The sequence below is a fragment of the Sphaerodactylus townsendi genome, linkage group LG12 (assembly GCF_021028975.2).
Source record: "Sphaerodactylus townsendi isolate TG3544 linkage group LG12, MPM_Stown_v2.3, whole genome shotgun sequence".
Classification (NCBI taxonomy): domain Eukaryota; kingdom Metazoa; phylum Chordata; class Lepidosauria; order Squamata; family Sphaerodactylidae; genus Sphaerodactylus; species Sphaerodactylus townsendi.
The window spans coordinates 58,091,380-58,114,378 of NC_059436.1; the positions used below are offsets into that span (position 1 = coordinate 58,091,380).

Here is a 22,999-nt window from a genome sequence, read left to right on the forward strand (position 1 = left end):
TATCTGCCCTTAAGGACAGCAGATGCTTCTCTGCCCAGGACAAGATATTTGTTGCCATGTGTGTACTTCATCTTCTGTCCTGTGGGGCTCTATGTGTTCTCCTCCTCCCCCTCTTCCTCTGTTCCTGAGGCTCTGGGGATGAGGGAGATGAGCAGGCTGGCATCTGGCTTTCCACAAATCATTCAGAGCTGGAGGGCTGAGGGGTCACTGTACTGATGTCTGGCTGGGGGTTCATGTCTGACCCCACAGGAGCTGCTTCTCCCCATGCCACTTTGTCAGAATCCCAGAAACTGAAACAAACTCATGTAAAAGAACAGTAGTTTATTGAGTATTGAGGATCTCCTCTGGTCCTCTGGTCATGCCAGAATGAGATTTGCCCGCGCAGACTACACCCCCCGTTCCTGGCACCCAAGGAACTGTGAAAGTAACAATGGCTTGGCCAGGCTCTGACCTTGGACAGTACCTGATACCGCATAACATTTTACAGAAGACAGTTGAAGATCAGTTTGAAATGCAATTAACCCATTCCACCACCCCTAGCATACAGAAAGCAGCAATAGCAAAATTCCCCTAAAAACAGGCCTCCTGACATTCCGCTCCCTCTAGGGCCCTCCCCCCGACTTGGCTTGAGGCAGTTTTGATGAAAAGCTTTAATGAGGCGGGGGCTTTCCACATTCTCAGCAAATATCCACTGAGGATTCTGCCCAAGGTAAAATTAACCTTTCCAAAGGAGACCAAATACCACTGCAAAGCCCGGTTTTGATAGATCGCGGAGAATCAAGAATATCGGAAAGAGTTCATAATGTTTGGTTCCCATTAATCGAATGGTACGGGAGGAGGAACCTTCATCTTGGGATGCGCCGAGCATCCAAGAATTAAGTCTTCTACAGTAAGCTTGCAATGAAACACAAGGTGTGATTTTATGTAATGGAATACATTAGGCCAGGGGTAGGGAACCTGCAGGGCTCTCCAAGATGTTCAGGAACTACAATTCCCATCAGCCTCTGTCCCAGCATGGCCAATTGGCCTGCCATCCCATTTGGTCAAACATGGGTTCCCTACCCCTGCATTAAGGCAGTTCCAGTTCAGCAGTCACCTGATTGATCACCCCTGACAATCTTGAAGGGCCCAATATACTTTGCACTCAATTTTGAGGGCCTATGTATGTCCCGAAGATTTTTAGTGGAGAGGTACACCATATCCCCTACCACTAGAGAGGAAGTCCAAGCCTGTGCTTATTAGCCTGTAAACACTATGAGTCTCACAGCTTCCTGAAGCTTGCAGGAATGGGGACCATAGATCAGCAATGAGCAGCATCAATCTTTTAACCTTTCCGGGTCCAGAACTTCCCCAACTGAAGCATGGGCAGAGGGGGTGCTGAACGGCCATGAACCACCTGAAAAGGAGTCTTGCCCACGCTACTATGAACAGTTATTATAGGCATAATCCGCATAGGGCAAAAGGTCAACCCAGTCATCCTGCTGATAGTTCACATAACACCTTAGGTACTGTTCCAGAGTCTGATTGGATCTCTCACTCTCTCTCCATGCAGTTAGGGGTGAGTACGCAGAAGACACCCCTTGTTCAATGCCCAACAACTTCATAAACGCCCTCCAAAAGCGAGATACAAATTGCGAGCCCCTGTCCATGATTTCCTGGGGGCAGAATGCAATCTGTAAATATGAAGCATAAACAGTTCCGCCAGCTTCTGAGCAGTGGGAATGGAGGCACATGGAATAAAATGAGCCTGCTTAGAGAACAGATCAACCACAGTTTTGCCATGACTCAAAGGCAAGTCCATAATAAAATCCATAGAAATCACCTGCCAGGGCTCACTGGTCCTGTAACAATCCGTGGGGCTTGCCTGGAACTGTTTTTGCCATAGCACAGACAGGACGTACATGATAAAGCCTCTCAATATCCTTACGCATAGTTTTCCACCACAATTTGTCTGTGGAGCAAATGCAAAGTTTTCACAAAGCCAAAATGACCTGCTGACTTGGAATCATGCCCCTGGTGGAGGATTTGAGAGCGCCAGATGGGGGCTGACTTTATACAGCGCCCATGTGACCCACAGCACCAAATGCTGTCCGCGTGGCCAAACCATCTGCGCCCTCCCCTCAAGGGAGCCGCAGGGGGATTTTTCCAGCCTCAAGCCCGGAGAGGATAATGTGGCTATGATCCACAAGCCAAAGATGGTCCCAATATCCGCGAGAATTGCGTGCTGAGAGATGGGGGGCAATTATGAGAACACTGGCGTTCCCAATGCCCACCCCTCACAATTGGCCAGGATCTTTGGGGTGCGAGAAGTGATGGGACCGCCGCCCATGGGACTGCCATCCATTTGGTCAAACTGGATAGTCTCCTTCAACAAAAGCGGGCTGACCAGATAGCGGGGATGTATTAAACAGTGAGGACAGCTGGGTATCTCTGAGGGGCTTGGACCCACTAACCCGAGGGCATCCAGGCCCGTTGAGGGTCCAGAGGTAAAGGGGTAGAGGCATGTAAGCTTCACTCACCCGTTCCTGCAACTTGGGAGGCTCCCAAGGGGAATTGGCTGTTCCCCTCCATCGGCATGGGGAGCTGCTGCATGGGCACCCCCTTTCAGCGGTGGTTTGAGAATTAGGTCTTGGCCACGGAGTGCAGAGTAGCTGGAGTGTGGGTGCACCTGGCAGGACAAAACGCAGCAATATGGCCCTCCCCGCCGCAATACAGGTAAAGATTCAGGCAGCGGCGGGCATTTTCTTCTGGCGAGATCTGGCGTTTTGAAGGAACAGGGCGTGTAGGCTTGGAACTCGGATGGGCAAGGGGGATCGTCAGGCTGGAACCCCCAACATGGCCGCTTCACACATTCTAGCCTCCGCAGTACGAACCACTCTATCAGGATCTGCGGGCTGTCCCGAACAAGAACCCAGTTTAACAAGTCTGGGTGTAGGGCTTTCTTGAAGGCAAACACTTTCACAGGGTCATTCCAATCCTGGATCTTACTGGCCATGGTGAGGAAGTTTTCCACAAACTCAGCAAAAGGGGTTTTGCCCTGACGCATCTCCATGAGTTCTTGTTTAGGTTGCTCGCCCGCTAATGGGCTCTCAAAGCGTCATCGTAGGGCCATCATGAAATCTTGGAAGTTGTGCAGCTCCGCCGTTTGACGTTGGAACAGGTTCACGTACCAGTTGGCTGCAGGACCATCTAGCTTAGATCCCACCTCACAAATACGCTCAAAATCGTTCAGGTACTGCTGCCCATACTGCAACATGTGGGCATTGACCTGAACCAGTAAAGCCAGGAGTAAGTCCTGAGTCCCATCAAAACGAGTAGTCAGTTGGATCCGGAGCATAAACAGAGGGGGAGCTACCCCATATGGTGCACAGTTCGGCAACACTCCTCCTGGAGCTCCCCATCCGGGTGGTATGGACGGTGGCATCAGCGGCGGGACCGGTAACGGAGCAGCTGCAGCTGATGGCAGGGGGACCCCTCCAGGGCCCGGCTGGAAAGGCGGCTGGCCTGGTACTGGCGCTGGGGCAGGTCCCGGTTGAACAGGCTGGGCTAGTGCTGGCACTGGAGCAGGGGCTGGAACCGGCTGGGCAAGTTGAGCGGGTACTGGAGCAGGAGCTGGAACCGGAGCTGGCTGGGCAGGCTGAGTGGGTACTGGCACTGGGGCAGCTGATGTCACGGCCACTCCAGCTCCGGGAGCAGGGGCTACTTGGTGAGCCTGAGCGAGGGCCGCTTGCAGGTGCTCGATATCCCGTTCCCTCTGGCACAGGGCCTGGCGATACTCCTCTTGCTCCGAATCCCAGGCCTCCTCTGACACTTGGAGCAACCGCCAGGCTTCAGCTTCTGATGAATCGGCCCTTTCTGACGGCCGGCCGGCTGGCCAACGATACGTTTCCAGCCCACATTGCACTGCCAAAACCCGAAGGTTGAGATTCTCGATATTCCAGACCCCGGCGACGATGCATGGTAACTCCCTGCGAGTCGTCTAAAGGGGCAGTCATGAACTGGTTGATGGAGCCAAAAAATCCACCTGGGGTAGGGGCTTCCCCGCCTGCCGCAGTGCCGAGTGGGATTCGAGGCCCCTCTGCTGCGTCAGAGGCTGAGTCCAAAGTTCCTGTTAAATCATCAGGAATGGGGCGCCCTTGGTCTGTAGCCGCAGACGCACCCCCTGGCTGGGGCTCCGAAGTCATCATACTGGCAAGAAAAGTCTTTAATAAAAGTTGCAAAAGTGAAAGGTGAAATCCCAACCAATGCACAGCAGTGTAAAGAATTCCATAGGTATAAGAAATAAAGGATTTGGGAGTAATAGTCAATTTAAAAAGACATCTTAGAAGCTCAAGTTACCGCCCAGTGCTTGGAATGACACTTGCTTGTAAGCACAGGTTATAATACCAGTCCCCATCCCCCCTTCCTGCTTCCCATGGGAACAGGGCTTCATCTCAGCGCAAAGATAAAGTCTCGCCCGATGCATCTGGCTATCGCCGGGCTGTGGGGAATGCACTCAAAGGTTACCTCACCATCAACACCATTGAATCCTTTACACTCTGCCTCCCTAAAGAAGACCCCTTCCCCGGTTTGTCGCGGAAGAAGCGGTGGAAAGCAGCAATAAGGGTGGGGGGCTTCAATGTTTTGAATAAACCCATTGATTATACCCAGAGGAATATCCCACCCAGAAACTAAATATTGCAAGCGTTCGCGATTAAAGCGAGGAAGTCAGGATGGCGTCAATCTAAGTAGTGTTTGTGGCCATCAATAATGAGTCGGTGGGGGCCTCTCCATTTGGAGTGCATTACCGAACATCAGGCGGGAGCCTCCTTGAGCAAGCTGGAATGGAAGACAGGATGGATGTTACACTAAGAGAGAGTTAAACCGTCTAAAGCGGGCAGTGACATCATTAATCCCACTTTAGTAATCTAGAAAGGAGTCCCACAAATCTCTTGCCAAGTTTGGAATATCTATGCGTCCCTGAGATTTTTTGTAGATAAATGCACGCAGGAGCCCTGCATGAGAGGAAAATCGGCGGTGTTTATCAGCTGCAGTTTTGGGAGTCCTTTGCTTGCTGTAAAGGCGGTCTGGACCGACTTCCATCCCTCAGCTAGGGATGAAATCCATTGTTGAAATTCTGGGGGGTCCCAAAGCAGCTTCTACTTGAATTGGTTGTAGCCTTGGCGGAAGGGCGACCAGACACAATTTCAAAGGGGTTTCTTTGTACTACTATGAACCGCATTGTTATAGGCGTACTCCATAAGCGGAATAAGCTTCGCACCAATTGTCTTGGTGGTAGTTGGGTGTAACTGCGCGTAAATACTACTCTAGGGTTCTGTTAAGTTCTCTCCGTCTACGTCACTTTGAGGCGTGGTAGAGAGTGGCTGACGGCGACTAACAACCCCAAAAGCGCTTTCCAGAACTTTGAGATGAATTGGGGGGGCAGCGGTTAGGAGACCACCTTATAGCAGGCCGGAATGGAGGCGGTAAACATGTTGAATAAACAGCCGTGCCAACTTAGGAGGCGGAGGGAATGGAAACTTTATGGAATAAAAATGGAGAAACTGCCCGAGAATAAGTCCACCACCACCCATAAAGAGCACAATACGCCATGACTTTTCGGGCAAGTCTGTAATAAAGTCCATAGAGATGACCTCCCAGAGGCGGGGAGGCTGCAGGAGAGGTTTCAACAGTCCATGGGGCTTTCGGAATGGTCTTGGCTTCTGCACAAGCCGAGCAGCCTTTAATGTATGCCTCAATGTCTTCGCATTAGCAGCGCCACAGAACTACCCGGCGGGCTAAATGCAGAGTTTTCCAAAAGAAGCCAAAATGTCCAGCCGAGCGGGCATGGTGGCAAGCCTCAGAACCTGCTTGCGGAGGGAGGCATTAACATTCCCCCCTCATGAAACTCCATTCTCCAAGCGCGGTGGGAGTCTCCTTGACTGCTGGGGCTCGTGCAGCCCGCCTCCTCCAGTTCCGGGAAGGAGGCGAGACGCTGGGAATGGGGGGTGGAGGAGGGAGAAGCCGGACGTTTGAGGTCGGGTGACAGCCAACCCCAGCTGGGAGGGAGAAAGAACGGAATGTCCGCGTGGAGGCAGCCCACCCCTCGGGTAGAAGGCCGCGTCAGCCAGTTTGTTGGTTTTCCCTGGGAAAAAAAAATGGACTGTAAAGAGAAGCGAGAAAAGAAATGTGAAGTTGTTTTAGCGGACATCTTGAGGGTGGAAAGAGCTGCCAAGGTTTTATGATCCGACCAAACTTGAAGGGTCTTAGCCCCTCCAGCCAGTGGCCAAGTGGAGAGGTGCTACTTTGATGGCCGCGGTCTCTTTGTCCTCCCACAGTCCAGTTGAAGAGTTACGGCACCAAGAGGAACTTTTTTTAGACAAATAAGCACCTGGAACCAGTCTACCATCTTTATTTTTTTCTGCAACAGGGCTGCCCCAAGTGCTTTGTCCGAGGCATCCGCGTGAACCACAAGCGGGAGATCTGGGTCAGGGTGCTTTTAGGATGAGTTCAGTGGTAAAAGCAGATTTTAACAGTTGAAGGCTGTTTGACATTCCTCAGACCAGGAAGGGGCCCGGGCTTGGCGGACAGTGGATCCCTTACCCTTAGTCGTAGAGGTCTGTGAGAGGAGAGTCAGTTCAATTGGGGTATAAAGTCACGATAGAAATTAGCAAAACCTCAAAGCGACTGGAGTTCTTTGCGGTTGGTGGGGGGCAGACCATTGGAGGACAGCGTCAATTTTAGCAGGATCCATTTTAAGCCCTCGGTGAGATCGGTAACAGAAGAGAAAATAGTCAATGGAGGTCTGATGGAAACAGCATTTGGAGAGTTTGGCAAAGAGAGAGTTGTCAAGCAAGCGTTTCAATACCTCTCGAACCAACATTTCATGCTCTTCTATGGTTTGTGAGTAAATTAAAACGTCATCTAAGTATACAACAACTCCTTTGTACAGTAAATCATGGAGAACTTCGTTGATAAAGGGCCATAAAGCTCGGGGCCCCACTTAACCGAAGTGGCATTATTAAATATTCAAACTGTCAAACTTTGTGTTAAGCATGATCAAGGTGTTCATAGCCTTCAAGCAATTCTGACTCTGTAGTAAGCTTCTCTCAAGTCCAATTTGAGTAAAATCGTCCTTTGCGAGTGCATCTAAAAGGTCTTTGATCAAGGCAAAGGATATTTATTGGACAGGAGACGCGGTGAGACCTCGATGAAATCTGTGCAAAGCCGTAAGACCCATCTTTCTTTTGACAAACAAAGCAGAACTGGCGTCGTGTGTTTGGTAGCCATACATTATGAACCGAGCAAAGGTTCTTGTCTAAGAAGGCGGAGTTCCTTCTCCTCATTAGGACTCATGCGGTGGGTCACCTACCGCTTGAGTAGTTCGCCCCCCCTGGTTGTATGACAATTTTACAGTCAGTGTCTCTGTGTGGGGTGGCAACTGATGCATTCCTGCTCCTGAAAAACTCTGGCTAGATCCTGATATGCAGGTGGGATGCCAATGAGATCGGGAGCAATCACTGGAAACCAGAGAGGGGGGGGATGTGTCAGGAGGCGTTGGGAACTTTCTTCCCAATTCATGTGTTCACCGCAGAGGAGGGTCAGTGAATTCTAGGATCCTTTCTTTCCAAATGAATTTTGGTTCATGTAGCAATAACCAAGGCATACCCAAAACTATGGAGTGTTTGGCCACTGGCGCCAAAATAGAAACAATTTTCTCCCCAATGGTGCGGTGAGAGAACCGGCTGTGTTTTTAAACTGGGCGGTCCGCCGTTTCGAGGGCTGCCGTCCATTTGGAGTGGAATGTTATAGGCTTAGCCAGAGTCGGTCCAGACCTAGCTCCTCTACCACCTGGGGAATTAGCATTAAGCAGTGGGAGCAGCCCGGAATCCCACAAGGGCGAGCTATAATGCGAGGGTGTTTAGCCGGGGTTGGCCAGGAATGCCTTGAACAGTAATGGGGCGCTGCCTTCACTCACAGCGTCAGGTAGGGCCCATGTCCCATGAGGGGGCTGAAGAAAGGCAAACAGCTGCTTCCCCTCCTCTGGGTGCGCCGCCGGTCCCGCTTTGGGTGGCGAGCCAGTGGGAAGCGGCCGACCTGCGTGGTGGTTTGGCAGGCGGAGTCTTGTGAGGCTGGAAGCCGGTTAGTTTTTTTGCTTCTTGGGACAGTTGGCCCTAGATGACCTGGCCCTCCATAGTAAAGACACAACCCAAGTCAGCTGACGGCGTTTCGAAGGTGGTTCGTTAGGGCGGCTGGGCTTGATTTGGTGGACACAGTGAGTGGTTTTAGGTAAGAGGCGGCCTCCTTGTGGCGTATTCCAAGCGAGGCGCCACCCAGAGACCTAACTTCCCCTGGATCCAATCCGCCAATGATACGAGGAACCCGAATTAAAAACTACCGTTCCGTAGTTTGTTGTCCACAGCATCTGAAGTATTAGCATTTCACGTTCCAGGCCACTCAGGAGGAAGTCGAGCAGCCGCCCTTACGAAATTCCGCGGACAAATTCTGCAAGCGGGCGGTTGCCTTTGCTGGATGGTTTGATAGTGCGGATAGCTTCATTCGGCCTGGATCCTGGCAGCTCTTAAAGCTTGGAGAATCGCGAGGGCACTATGCAGTCCCTCATCCTGCAAATCAAAACAGTCCACCCGAACCAAGTCGAAGCTGCTGCCCCATCCAGGACTGAGCGATGTCCCTTATTTTTAGCGTTCAGACCCGGTATAGATCATCATAGTCTTCCAAGTGGGCATTGAGTTGCAAGATGAAGTAGGAAGTTTGAGGCGGTCCATCAAAAGCGGGCGGCTGGTATCGGGCGATAGTAGCCCGTTCGGCAACTCTTGGTGCCTGCTGGGGAGGTGGTTAGCAGCGGGTTGAGCAGGCTGGGCAGGCAGCTGTTGTACGGGGAGCGAATGCGAGCTGGCGCCGCTGGCGTTGGGTAGCAGGACCCAGAGTGCGGTAGCCCCTAGCAACGGCATGATCAGTAACAGCATAAACTCCAACCCAGGGCCTCCAGTCTGCTGCCTCCCTTAGTTCCCCTCTCCAAGCGCCAACCAGATCCCTCTCCTTGCGAGTCAATGCATCCTGGAGTGCGCATACAAAGCAGCTTTTCGTTCCAATTTAGCCAGTTAGGTCCCGTTTAAGGGCTTCCGGTGGAAAGCTCACTGCGTGCTTAAGAACCTAGAGCAGCACTAGCGTTACCCGTTGTAAATCCAGTCTAGACTGTTTCCAGGACTTTATCATGGACTGACCCGATTCTGGAGCATATTGTGCGTTGGGCCAGCGTCTTTGTACGCAGTCCAACTCGAGCTGGACCTAACTTTAGCGTTGCTGTTCCCGGTCCCTCCTGCCCAGGTTTTAGCGCTCTTGTGCAACTGTGCCCGTTCCTCCTCCCATAGCTGGCGTTCCACGGTTCCAAACGCGCTTGGGCCTCATCGCAGTCGTCCCGCTTCCTCATCCCAGTCCTCCCTCGATGGGAGAAGCGGTCCGGCTTCTGGGAAGGCAGGCTTGCCCGGACTCGCCGATGCGTCTGGAAGCGAGGTGTCGAGGAACACCCGTGGCAGCGGTGGCTCCCGAGGCACCTCAGGTGCGATTAAGCTGGCCGAGGTTAGGGGGGGGGTCCCGATTGGGAGGTGAATGCGGATACCACCTCCCAATTCCAGGTTTAGTCCCGGTGTCCCTTTGGGCTGAGGGCCCCAGTGCTGTGCCCGCGGTGGTTCTTTAGGGAACATCACCAAGAAAATCTGAGTCCAGGAATGGATTCAATGGATTCCTGGGTTGCCGCATGAAAGGTGGTCAAGCCCGTCTCCTCCATGACAGGTTGCATCTGAGGGTTGTAATCCACACGAAAACGGGTAGAGATCCGATCCACAGAAGTGGCCTTCGATCCATGAACGAAGCGCCCTAAGCGACTCATGGAAGTCCCCATGGTCGATGCGTCCGTCCCTCGTTCCAGCGGAGTAAAGGAGGAGCTTCGTGCTGATACGAGGGGCGGGAAAAGGAGGAAACCACCAGCTGAAGGCCACGTTCTCCCTGCTGGTTCCTCCAGATCCAGAAGGGGAAGGTGAGACCCTCTTTGGGAATACAGCACCTTCCGCAGTAAAATTCCAACCTCTCCATCGCATGAGAGACAAAGAGGTCCACTGCACAGGAATATAGATGAATTAAGATTCCTGCCACAATGTAAAGAAATTCCATGGGCATAGAAATAAAAGAGGCTTTTGGAATTAAAAGTCCATTTATTAAGACATCTTAGCAAGCTCAAAGAGTACCGCATGAGTAGCAGGAATGACACTTCCGCTTCAGAAGCACAGGTTATAATACCAGATCACCCCATCCCCTTCCCTTGCTTCCCATGGGAACAGAGAGGCTTCATCTCCAGCCTTAATGAGATAAAGTCTCCGCCCGATGCATCTGGCCCATGCCTTGGGCACTGTGGAATGCACTCAAGGTTACCTCACCATCAACACCATTGAATCCTTTACAGCAGCATGGAATTCAACCTAAGCGGAGTTCTGGCATAATGTCAGAATCCCAAAAACTGAAACAAACTCATGTAAAAGAACCAACCAATTCCAATTCCAAAGCCTTTATTGGCATTATAAATTACAGAGTTAGTACAAAGGGGCATTTATCTACTAACTGAGACATTAAAACATTAAATACATTAAAACAATGTTTGAACATTCACTGTAGCAGCCTTGTAAAACCCAGCACATATAAGAATTGAATTTAACCATTGTTACTACTATGTAGGCAATGATTAAGCCCACTGACCAGATAGTTGCCTCAAAAAGACTTGCAACACATTCCTCACATACAAGATCACAGGACCAGTTGGGTAGAAAGTTCATCACAGATGGTAACCTGACGGCGTTTGAGCTCTCTACCAATGGACAGATGTACATGGAAATAGCGACTCATTATGTTGGACATTCCAATGGTATTACATGTTGAACCGTCTCAGCGCAATGACCGTATTACATTGACATAACCTGTTCTCATATGGAGTGTTATTATACCTGCCAAAGAGTCATAAAAGCGTTAGGTAAGAAATTCAAAAAAGCGAGCCAAAGTGTACACTCTAAGTTGTTTGGGATTGCACTTTAGAATGTATACGAATGGATTGGCACAGTAATCCTGATCAGGACAATTCCCAAGGGCCTGTGGGGAGCAGCTTGTGTCCCCCCCTCCTTCAACATTCTCAGTTTCTCTCGTTCAACTAAAAAACAGATTTAATTTCATTATGAATTCTGATGGCAGACACCCAGTTTGGAACTGGTCAGCTGTTAAAGCCCATGTTGTTAAGTTTCACTTATCTATGTCCAATAGCCATTTCACAGATGTAAGATTCTGATAAAGAGTTGATGTATAAAACCATTGGGTCTGGGCTCAAAATGAATTTAGGGTCCAGTACTTAAATCTCTTGTCCAATACCATCAGTTCCATACTATTTTTATCTAGTTTCTCTGCGCATAGGGTGTCATATGGGACCACACCTTGGTGGAAACCCTAAAATTCTTTGCAAAAAGTATCCCTGTACTGACTCAAAAGATTGTGATTTAATTTGGGGATCCATATTGTGGGGCTCCATATAATAGCTGAGGAGTTATCTTTTGCATTGAAGATTTTTCCAGTGCAAGCGGGGATAAGTGGTGTCACTTTAGAGTAAGAAAAAAATCCCGGAGGAATACGCTGCAGCATTCACCTTAGCTTTGTTCTCTAGCGCTTGTTTGCTGTGAGGGACCCAAGATAGGTTGTAACTGAATAGGAGCCCTAGATATCCTAAACTGACTTACTTGCTCCTAGGACGTATGGTTGTTCACTTTCCAGCTACATTTACACCTAAGATTTTGCAAAGATCATGACTTTGGACTTGTTGTGCGTAGTTAAAGCGTCCAGCTTATTTGCATGACAGTATTCTGCACTGCAGTTTGAGTAAGGCGTTTTAAAGCCTGCTTGGGAATATGACAAGAGAACAGTTATTAAGTCTGCATGAGAAGCAGGGGTAGATATATAAGCGTGAACCTAAGCGATGGCGGATGGCCACCGAATTTTGGATTAAAGGGTTACTTGGGAAGTCATGGAGAAATAGGCCAAAATAGACTGGAGTGCCAGTGGGCAACCTTGTTTTAACCTTTGTTAACCATAATTGAGTTCCTGTTAGCAGTGCCATCTCTTGAAGTTCTTATTTGGCAGAAGTTGTATTAGGTGTGGAGATGCTTTAATTTAGAGCTAAAAGTCTCTGTTCCACATGTTTAGGGAGTTTAATTTATGCCATAAAAGTTCCCTATCTACCCGAGTCAAAGGCACCCGCTTCTAAATCCAGAAAAGCAGCATAGAAGCTTGCTTTTTTTCTGTACCCACACGATATTTGCTTGCACAAGATGTTGGAGGAATTAGACAGTGATCTAGAATAGAGATTACCCTGCCCGAAACCCGGTTGCTCTGGGCGAGTAAGCTGATGTTTGTCTGTCCAGCTCTTTAATTTTTTCAGTAGATAGTTTGCATACAATTTTGCCTACTCTGATAGATAAAAGGCTGATGCGGCCTATAATTAGAGAGGGACACTGGGGGGTCTCCTTTTTTTATAGAAGAGACCCCAGGGGATGGGAAGGCTGATCTAGAAATCTGAAAAAATAAATAAATAAAAAGAAATAAAATAGGGGATTACAATGATGGCTAAAGCTTTAACCAGTCCTTGGGAATCATTAAAGATTTGTTGATACATGTGTAAATAATGGGAGGCAAGCACTGGAGCCCACCAGTCTGGATCAGTTTTTAACATCTCTGCTACAATGATATCAGAATGGCCAGCTGCTTTCCCAGACTTTAGTTGGTGAATTAATTCAATGAATAACCTCTTGCCTGTTAACTGGGGCCCATTCAGGAACCAAATCCTCATTTCTGGAAAAGCTCATGCTAAGAGCTTTGTGGTCAATCTCTTGGTGGAAGATAAAAAAATTCCAGAGTAGTGTTTTCTGCCATAATGGAAGGGAGTGATATCAGCAGCTATTGGGAGATTTTGACACATGCCCCTATTTGTTAATTGCCTGAATTGTTTTGTAATTATTGGATGGGGTGGCATATGGTAGTTTGCTCCCAGTTGGCTTTATTGACTCTTTGGCTTTTATTTTGATGTGGTTGCGTAGAGAGTCTGTTGTTTGAGACTAAACAATTCAGGAGAGCAGGAATTTGGCCTTGGAGGCCCTAAATCTATTGTATATGATCAGGATCTGTTGATTCAAATAATATTTGCACTCAGGGTCCAAACCGAGTCTCTGCCTTTGAGATTTCCCTTCCCTCTTGAACTTTCCCCTAAAAGGGACACCAAATATGGAAACAAGTTTTCATAGTTTCCTATACTACTGCTAACATTATCTGCAATACAACTACTGAGGAGCCTAGAAACTTGCAAGGTGGAGATTGTTGCTTAGTGCCTTCCTTGGTTTTATTACATGTTTGGGTTAGGTAGCATTAAATGTCTTATTTATGGGAGTTGTGTTGAAAGTACCATTATGGTTTGAAACTGTGGCAGCGTAAGGAGGTCACTCTTGAGGGAGAGGGATGAGTGGAAGGTGATACAGCTAATCATAGAATCCCCTATCCTAAAGGCTTGGAGATTGGCCCTAACAAGTGTGGAGACCGCAGTATATATAGTAATGCAGCTGCACCCATGGGAAGAGATGAAGAAGTAGAATTAAGCCTACCATTTGGAAACTTAATCCAGTCCATTCAGCCAGAATTTGTTGTTGTGTAGGAGGAGCAGAATTTGGCTAAATGGAGACCCAAATTTTGAGGTTAGATTTAGATCCTTAGATCTCCCTTGCATATGGTGTAAAGTGCTAGCTGAAGAAGAGTTCTTGATCCTATATCTTCTTGGGAACATAATTGGATGGGATGGATTTCCCTACCGTGGTAGATTAAAATCCCCGCCACTACTAACTCTGACTGGGGATGCTTGGCTTCTAAGTCACCTATAAAATTTGACAGTCTTCTAAGTAAAGAACAGTAGTTTGTGAGTATTGAGGGATCTCCTCTGGTCAAGCCAGAACTGAGATTTGCCCACACAAAACCCAGTAGTTAAAAGCAGACTGCACCCCCCATTCCTGGGAAAGCCCAGCCCAAAAGGAACTGTGAAAGAGATAACAATGAGAAACAGCCAGGCTCTGAACTTGGACAGCACCTGGTACCACATGAACATTTTACAGAAGACAGTTGAAGATCAGTTTGAAATGCAATTAACTCATTCCTCACCCCAGCATACAGAAAGCAGCAATGGCAAAGAATTCCCCTAAAACAGGCCTCCTGACACACTTCTACCATTGGCTGTGGACCGGGAGCCAGGGCCCTCTTGCTGACTCTTCATCAGAGGAGTCCCACAATACCTTCTGGACCCAGCTGGTCCGCAACTCTTCCCTCGGAGAAAAACTCACTCTCTTCCTAGAAGAGTCCTCCTACTATCAAAAGGACTGACAGTCTCCAGAAGCAAGAGAACTTCCCATTTTCTGGCAGCCCTAGTTGGTCAGAAAAGGACCACCACCCCCACTTCCAGAAGGGTTTACAGGAGAAAACTTTTAGCGTGAAAAGGGGGGGGTGAGGGAGTATCCCACCCTACCACTGACATTTAAAAGGAGCTTTTACTGGATTACATGGCTGCTCTCTCCTCTCTCACGGTGGCCCTCACAGCCAGCTATGATACAGGAGGCAGGGGAGGGGGAGACTGAGCTTGGCTGGAGATTACCCTTTGTCCCATCCATGAGTGGCAGGAGGCATTCAGGGGACTCCTCCTCCATGGCTGCCACGTTCAGATCTCCAAAAAAAGAGTAGGGAGGCTCAGCTGCAGCTTTGCCGAAAGCTGCTCCCCAAAGAAACTGTGGCCAACATTTTGTGCACTTTGAGGTGCCTTCCATGCACCTTTGCTTTGAAGTGGTATTGCCTTTCAGCTGCGTTGCCTGGAGCTCCCGGGAGGTTGGAAGCAGCCCCATGGCTCATGCCTGCCTGGCTACCATGCATTGCCCTCTTTGGGATTTGCCATGATTGGCACCTCCATGTCCCTCTTCAAAGGGGAACCTGACATTGGCTGCTCTTTGCATGAAGCAATTTAGCAGCCTTGGAAGTCCACTGAGAGATCTGCTGCTGAACCTAAACCTTCACAGTTACACAGTCTGATCTGAGTCACAGATCCAGGGCGTTGACAATCATACACCTGACAGTCCTGACCGTGAAACTGGAGCGATCGGTCGCCTTAAGGCTTTTCTCACCGCCTTGCTGTTTGCAGCTTTGAGTATTAATGTGTTGTCTGTACTGACTGAACAAAAGCCTCTTCCTTCATCTGATAAGATGGTCTCTGGCTCCACACAAGCTTATGTCACAATAGAATGTTTTCAGCTGCCCCTCCATTTGTTTGGTCTACAACAACAAACTAATGCAAAACTTGCACCAATAGATTACAATGTCCACCCTGATGAGGGAACCTTAATGAAATAAGCCATTTTGGTAATGAACTTACAAGATGGTAACAGAATTCCAAACAGAAATCCCACTCCAATGAACTACAGCACTGTGCATATTTTGCATACTACTACCAACCCGCGACTTTTAAGAAGTAGTGTTTTAGGGTTTGTTAGACCAAGCTGTATCACAGGGTTTTTTCTAGGATGGCTTGGAAGAGGGACTGGAAAGGGTCGATTCCCTTGTTTAAATCCTCAGGAGTGGGTTTCCGGTCTCCCAGCAGCCACTCACACTGCAGAAGCCAGAAGGAAATATAGAAAAGAACAAAATTAGAGAAAAAAAATTACTATTTGGGAGGAGAGCAAGGGAGACTTACTAAAAAAAAATTGGGTGATATCTTTACCATCACCTCACTGGCAGCAGATCCTTCCACCAATGTCTTCTTTTTTTTCCCAGCAGCCTTGTGCTTGACCATCCCCCACCCTTGGGATTGCTGTGGAAGAAGGGGCCTCACACACAAGAAACCACATGACTTGGAGGGTTGTCTGATAGCTTCTCCCCTTTCTTGTGTCCCTCCAAGAACAGTGGGTAGGGATCAATCCAGTGTTACAGAGATGGAGCAAACAAAAACCATCCCCTGAAGAATAGAGGAGGAGGCCAATGGCTGGAAGGAGATTCCCACCCTGACATTCTATGATTACCTGTTTCCAATTGTGACCCGTCTGCTCATTCGACCATCCCCTTCTGCTGTTGCCAGAGTCCACACAGAAAAATAATTTTTTCTAAACACACACTAAGGCTTCAGTCTAAAAGGGGATGGAGTGTTAGGCCTCTCGAACCCTAGAAGCAATAAGAAAGCAGGCTCTGTATTGCTGATCCAGCAGCATTTGATAGGCATTGCAGATGAGCACTTAGCTAGACAAAACCAGTTCTGGGTAGAACCCCCCAATCGGACTAGCTCCTTTATCCCGGTGTTAGTCCCTCCTCCCACGTTTCCCCAGGAAATGTGGAGTTTGTCTGAGTTAAGGAAGCCCCAAAGGTTGAGTGATAGATAATGATAAGAGAGCTACACCTGACATCCCTGTTCCCCACAAGATAATGGAAATAATCCCTGAGGTTACTCCATGAGACCAAAAGTGTCGAAGGGGAAAAGCCTAGTGTGTGAAGCCATAAAAGTGTGTGAAGCCATAAAGCAAAGGTCCAAGGGGAAAAGGAGAATGCCCCAAATGGGAAGGGGTAACATATATGCAGGATGGTTACATATGTCAACTACATTGGAGTTAGGGAATGCATCTCAATCAGCCATAGATACAATCCCACCTAACAGTGGGGAACTGGAAGCAACTTACTGGAAGTGGGTGGGAGGGTTTGCACTGGTGCCACTGTGAAAAGAAGTGGACACTGGGGCCAGAGGGACTTACCAGCTCCTGCAACACAGGAAACCCACGTTTTCTTCCACACACAGTGGCTCACTGCACTGCAGGGAGGCTGTGCTGACATTGAGGGGTGTGTGTGTGTGTGTTCCCCGGGGGGTGGAGCCAACTTTAGTAAGCTCTAGAAAGACTTTTTTAGCTTGGGAACACCCCTCCTTTTACATACGCCAAAAAAGAATGGCCTCAACCAGAGCCAGGAGCTTTTTTCTGCCCTGAGTACCAGCCTGAAGTGGAACTCCCTGCCAGCTGACACCAGGGGCCCGCACGATGGGATCTTACTCTCAATTCCTTGGGGCCTGCCAAGACAGAGAGATGTTCCACTGGAGAAGCTTTTGGATTTGAGGCCACCCACTGTTATACTTGCACTATCTTACTGACTGTAAAGGGATTCAGTGGTGTTGATGAGAAGGGCAGCCACCCTAACCCCTTGAGTACATTCCACAGCCAGGTGATGGAGCCCAGCTTCATCGGCCCGAGGAGACCTTATCTCCGAGGAGATGGGAGTCTCCCGTTCCCATGGGAAGCCGGAGGAGGGATGGGATGGTTGGAGTTATAACCACTGTGCTTCTGGCTGGGAAGTGTGTTCCTGCCACTGCGTGTACTTGAGCTTTCTAAGATGTCTGAATAAGCGGTCTTTTTTTCACCAAAAGAGCCTTTTATTTCTGCTTCTATGGAATTCCCTTACATTGTAGCAGGGAATCTTAATTCTGTCTATATTCCCTAGTGCAGTGGACCTCTGGTGTCGGCATGGAGGTTAGATAAGCCTCCACAACTCAAGCGGCAGAGCAGGGAATCAAACCCGGTTCCTCCAGATCAGAGTGTGTAACCTCTGTCTGTGGGTTCTGTGGGGCAGAACTTGGAATAAGTTTGCAACAACAAATTTTAAAACAAAATGGTTTACTTTCTTAACATATAACATCAACATTTAACATCACACTTCAAGGTCCTGTTCAGATTTCATTTCAAGTCCTTCTAGTTGCAGTCTTCTGATATTGCCAAGTCCAATTCTTCCTGCAAGTGGGTTGGCTCCTGAAGACTCCAAGGGCTTGGTGAACAGGATTCGACATGATGAAGGTTTCCAGGAGAACTCTCACCCATTACAAACACAAAAAGACCCTTAACAAGGTGTTAAGGGCTTATACCAATCAAGTTTGGTAGCCTTGTCTCCTCCAAACTACATGAGCTCTGCAGCCTCCTGCTGCTTTGAGTCTCCACCCCTTTCTGGGTCAACCCATTCTGAGCATGGGGGTTACAAGTGCACCTGCTCTTAGCCAGTACGCAGTTTACCTGGTGGGGGAGCCAGCACATAATGACACTATTGGCTATCTCTTGCTGTGTTATGCACCCTTGTTTCTCTGAGAGGCTTCCCTGGAGAGAGGAGAGCTTCAAGCGTGCTAATTTTCTCCGCTTCTCCTCTCACCTGCTAGTGAAGATCAGCAGCACAAGAGCAGATAAATCCACCCTGACTCTGTGGCATCCCTCTCTTCCCTCAGAAGCCAAGGAAGCTAAAAGACTGAGCAAGCAGCAAACCGCCTCTTGCAGCAGCAGCAGCAAGCCTTTATTGGCATAGACAACAGTACAGCAATAGTAAAAAACTGATTAAAAAACATATACAGCAAAGGAAATAAATGTTAAACCCCCTCTTGCTCTTTTCACTTGGCAGGGCAGCTGACAGAAAACTCCAGCCTTAGCAAAGGTACCTCTTGGGCTCGCACCACCTAGACCCTCACAAAGTATCACAAGAACAGAAGAACGGAGCCTTCATGGTTCTGGCCCCAGCCTGGTGGAACACTCTTCCTCCGGCTGTCCGGGCCCTGTGGGACCTTGGTGAATTCCTCAGGGCCTATAAAACTGAATTGTTCCACAAGGCCTTTGGAGAGACCAGTCACTGAAATGTGCCCACCCCCTTATTAAGAACATAACAACAAGCCAGCTGGATCAGACCAGAGTCCATCTAGTCCAGCTCTCTGCTACTCGCAGTGGCCCACCAGGTTCCTTTGGAAGCTCACATGCAGAATGTGAAAGCAATGGCCTTCTGCGGCTGTTGCTCACGATCACCTGGACTGTTAAGGCATTTGCAATCTCAGTTCAAAGAGGATCAAGATTGTCTGAGGGTCCCTTTACACCCTTGGGACCCACCATGCCCGCTCCTCCTCGTTGGGAGGGTTTTTAAGTAAGGTTTTTGCGGGACGCTGTTTTTATGAATTAATCGTTGTTTTAAATTAGTATTTTAGAGTTTATGGGACCGAGTGCTTATTCGCCATGCTGAATGAACATAAAGCAAGTGTTTATGTAACCTCTAATCTGTGGGTTCTGTGGGGCAGAACTTGGAAGGAGTTGCAAAGAACTAAATTTAAAACAAAATGGTTTACTTCCTTCACAAATAACACACTTTTAACATTAACATTGAACATTAACCATTTACAGTCCTTTTAGGTTGCATTTCATGTCCTTATCTTGACAATCCACTGATCAATGCCAAGTCCAATTCTTCCTGCCGGTGGGTGGCCTTTGAGATTTCCCTTCCCTCTTGGTTCCCCTAAAAGGGACACCAAATATGAAACAAGTTTTTCATAGTTTCCTATACTACTGCTAACAGTATCTGCAATAACTACTGAGGAGCCTAGAAACTTGCGGGTGGTGTTGCTTAGTGCTTCCTTGGTTTTATTACATGTTTTTGTTGACCATCTTATTATGGGAGTTGTGTCACTTGCCTTATGGTTTGAAACTGTGGCAGTAGAGGTCTCTGCGAGGGAGAGGGTGAGTGGAAGGTGATCGCTAATCATAGAATCCCCTATCCTAAAGGCTTGGAGATTGGCTAACAAGTGTGGAGACACAAGTATATAATCTATTACGCTGCACCCATGGGAAGAGATGAAAGTAAATTCGCCTGCATTTGGAAACTTAATCAGTCCATTCAGCCAGAATTTGTTGTGTAGCTAAATGGAGCCCATTTGAGTTGGAATTTAGATCCTTAGATCTCCTTGCATATGGTGTAAAGTGTAGCTGAAGGAGTTCTTGATCTATATCTTCTTGGGAACATAATTGGATGGGATCGTTTCCTACCGTGGCGTTAAAATCCCCCGCCACTACTAACTCTGACTGGGGATGCTTGGCTTCTAAGTCACCTATAAAATTTGACAGTCTTCTCGTAAAAGAACAGTAGTTTATTGAGTATTGAGGATCTCCTCTGGTCAAGCCAGAACTGAGATTTGCCCACACAAAACCCAGTAGTTAAAGCAGACTGCACCCCCCATTCCTGGGAAAGCGCGCCCAAAAGGAACTGTGAAAGAGATAACAGCGAAACAGCCAGGCTCTGAACTTGGACAGCACCTGGTACCACATAACATTTTACAGAAGACAGTTGAAGATCAGTTTGAAATGCAATTAACTCATTCCTCACCCCCAGCATACAGAAAGCAGCAATAGCAAAATTCCCCTAAAAACAGGCCTCCTGACACACTTCTACCATTGGCTGTGGACAGGAGCCAGGGCTTCTTGCTGACTCTTCATCAGAGGAGTCCACAATACCTTCTGGACCCAGCTGGTCCATAACTCTTCCTCGGAGAAAAACTCACTCTCTTCCCTAGAGTCCTCCCTACTATCAAAGGACTGACAGTCTCCAAGCAAGAGACTTCCCATTTTTCTGGCAGCCTAGTTGGTCAGAAAGGACCACCCCACCCCCCACTTCCAGAGGTTTACGGGCTTGCGTGAAAAGGGGGGTGAGGGGGTATCCACCCTGCCACGGCATTTAAAAAGGGCTTTTACTGGATTATGGCTGCTCTCTCCTCTCTCACAGTGGCCCTCACAGCCGCTAACGATACAGGAGGCAGAGGGGGAGACTGAGCTTGGCTGGAATTACCCTTTGTCCCATCCATGGTGGCAGGAGCATTCAGGGACTCCTCCTCCATGGCTGCCCGTTCCAGATCTCCAAAGAGTAAGGGAGGCTCAGCTGCAGCTTTGCCAGCTGCTCCCAAAGCTGTGGCCAACATTTTGTGCACTTTGGTGCCTTCCATGCCTTTTTTCTTTGAAGTGGTAGCAGCTGCGTTGCCTGGGCTCCGGGAGGTTGAAGCAGCCCCATGGCTCATGCCTGCCTGGCCCTGCATTGCCCTCTTTGGTTGCCATGATTGGCACCTCCATGTCCTCTTCAAAAGGGAACCTGACATTGGCTGCTCTTTGCATGAAGCAATTTAGCCCCTTGGAAGTCCTGAGATCTGCTGCTGAACCTAAACCTTCAAGTTACACAGTCTGATCTGAGTCACAGATCCAGGGCTTGACAATCATACACTGACAGTCCTGGTAAACTGGGCCGTCTCGCCTTCTTTTCTCTGCTGTTTGCAGCTTTGAGTATTAATGTTGTCTGCTGACTGAACAAAACTCTTCCTTCATCTGATAGATGGTCTCTGGCTCACACAAGCTTATGTCACAATAAATGTTTCAGCTGCCCCTCCATTGTTTGGTCTACAACAACAAACTAATGCAAAACTTGCACTGTGCGTGCAATGTCCACCTGATGAGGGAACTAATGAAATAAGCCATTTTGGCAATGAACTTACAAGATGGTAACAGAATTCCAAACAGAAATCACTCCAATGAACTACAGCACTGTGCATATTTTGCATACTACCAGCACGACTTACCAAGTAGTGTTTTAGGGTTTGTTAGACCAAGCTGTATCACAGGGTTTTCTAGGATGGCTTGGAAGAGGGGACTGGAAGGGTCGATTCCCTTGTTTAAATCCTCAGGAGTGGGTTTCCGGTCTCCCAGCAGCCACTCACACTGCAGAAGCCAGAAGGAAATATGAAAAGACAAAATTAGAAAAAAAATTACTATTTGGGAGAGCAGAGACTTACTAAAAAAAATTGGGTGATATCTTACCATCACCTCACTGGCAGCAGATCCTTCCCTGTCTTCTTTTTTCCCAGCAGCCTTGTGTGACCATCCCCCCACCCCATGGGATTGCTGTGGGAAGGGGGCCTCACACACAAGAAACCACATGACTTGGAGGGTTGTGCGATAGCTTCTCCCCTTTCTTGTGTCCTCAGAACAGTGGTAGGATCAATCCAGTGTTACAGAATGGGCAAACAAAACCATCCCCTGAAGAATGAGAGGGCCAATGGCTGGAAGGAGATCCCACCTGACATTCTATATTACCTGTTCCAATTGTGACCGTCTGCTCGGCCATCCCCTTCTGCTGTTGCAGAGTCCACACAGAAAAATAATTTTTCTAAACACACACTAAGGCTTCAGTCTAAAGGGGATGGGTGTTAGGCCTCGAACCCTGAAGCAATAAACAGGCTCTGTATTGCTGATCAGCAGCATTTATTGATAGGCATTGAAGCACCCAGCTCGACAAAGCCAGTTCTGGTGAACCCCCCAATGACTAGCTCCTTTATCCCGGTGTTAGTCCCCTCCTCCCGTTTCCCCAGGAAATGTGGAGTTTGTCTGGAGTTAAGGCGCCCCAAGGTTGGTGATAGATAATGATAGAGAGCCACCTGACATCCTGTTCCCACAAGATAATGGAAATAATCCTGGTTCTCATGAGACCAAAGTGTCAGGGAAAAGCCTAGTGTGTGAAGCCATAAAGTGTGTGAAGCCATAAAGCAAAGGTCAAGGAAAGAATGCCCCAAATGGGAAGGGTAACATATAGCAGGATGGTTACATATGTCAACTACATTGAGTTAGGAATGCATCTCAATCAGCCAGATACAATCCCCCTAACAGTGGGGAACTGAAGCAACACTGGAAGTGGTGGGAGGGTTTGCACTGGTGCCACTGTGAAAAGTGGACACTGGGGCAGAGGGACTTACCAGCTCTGCAACACAGGAAACCACGTTTTCTTCCACACAGTCGCTCCTGCACTGCAGGAGGCTGTGCTGGCATTGGGGGGTGTGTGTGTGTGTTCCCCGGGGTGGAGCCAACTTTAGTAAGCTCTGAAAAGACTTTTAGCTTGGGAACACCCTCCTTTACATCGCCAAAAAGAATGGCCTCAACCAGAGCCAGGGCTTTTTCTGCCCTGGTACCAGCCTGGTGGAACTCCCTGCCAGCTGACACCAGGGCCACGTGGGATCTTACTCAATTCCGCAGGGCCTGCAAGACAGAGATGTTCCACTGGGCTTTTGGTTGAGGCCACCCACTGT

General features: G+C 48.5%; 1 protein-coding gene across 6 annotated transcripts in view; it reads right to left on the reverse strand.

Annotated features, from left to right (window-relative positions):
* UBAC1 (UBA domain containing 1) overlaps window positions 1–22,999 on the reverse strand; it is a 185,442-nt gene that overhangs the window by 21,862 nt on the left and 140,581 nt on the right. For 3 of the 6 annotated variants that reach the window (XM_048512272.1, XM_048512271.1, XM_048512273.1), the window contains exon 9: window positions 21,500–21,638. In XM_048512272.1, the coding sequence (XP_048368229.1) occupies window positions 21,500–21,638 (139 nt within the window). Of the gene's footprint in view, window positions 1–18,878; window positions 19,666–21,499; window positions 21,639–22,999 lie in introns of those variants that run through there. The other 3 variants (XM_048512269.1, XM_048512274.1, XM_048512268.1) reach the window with 3 other exon arrangements.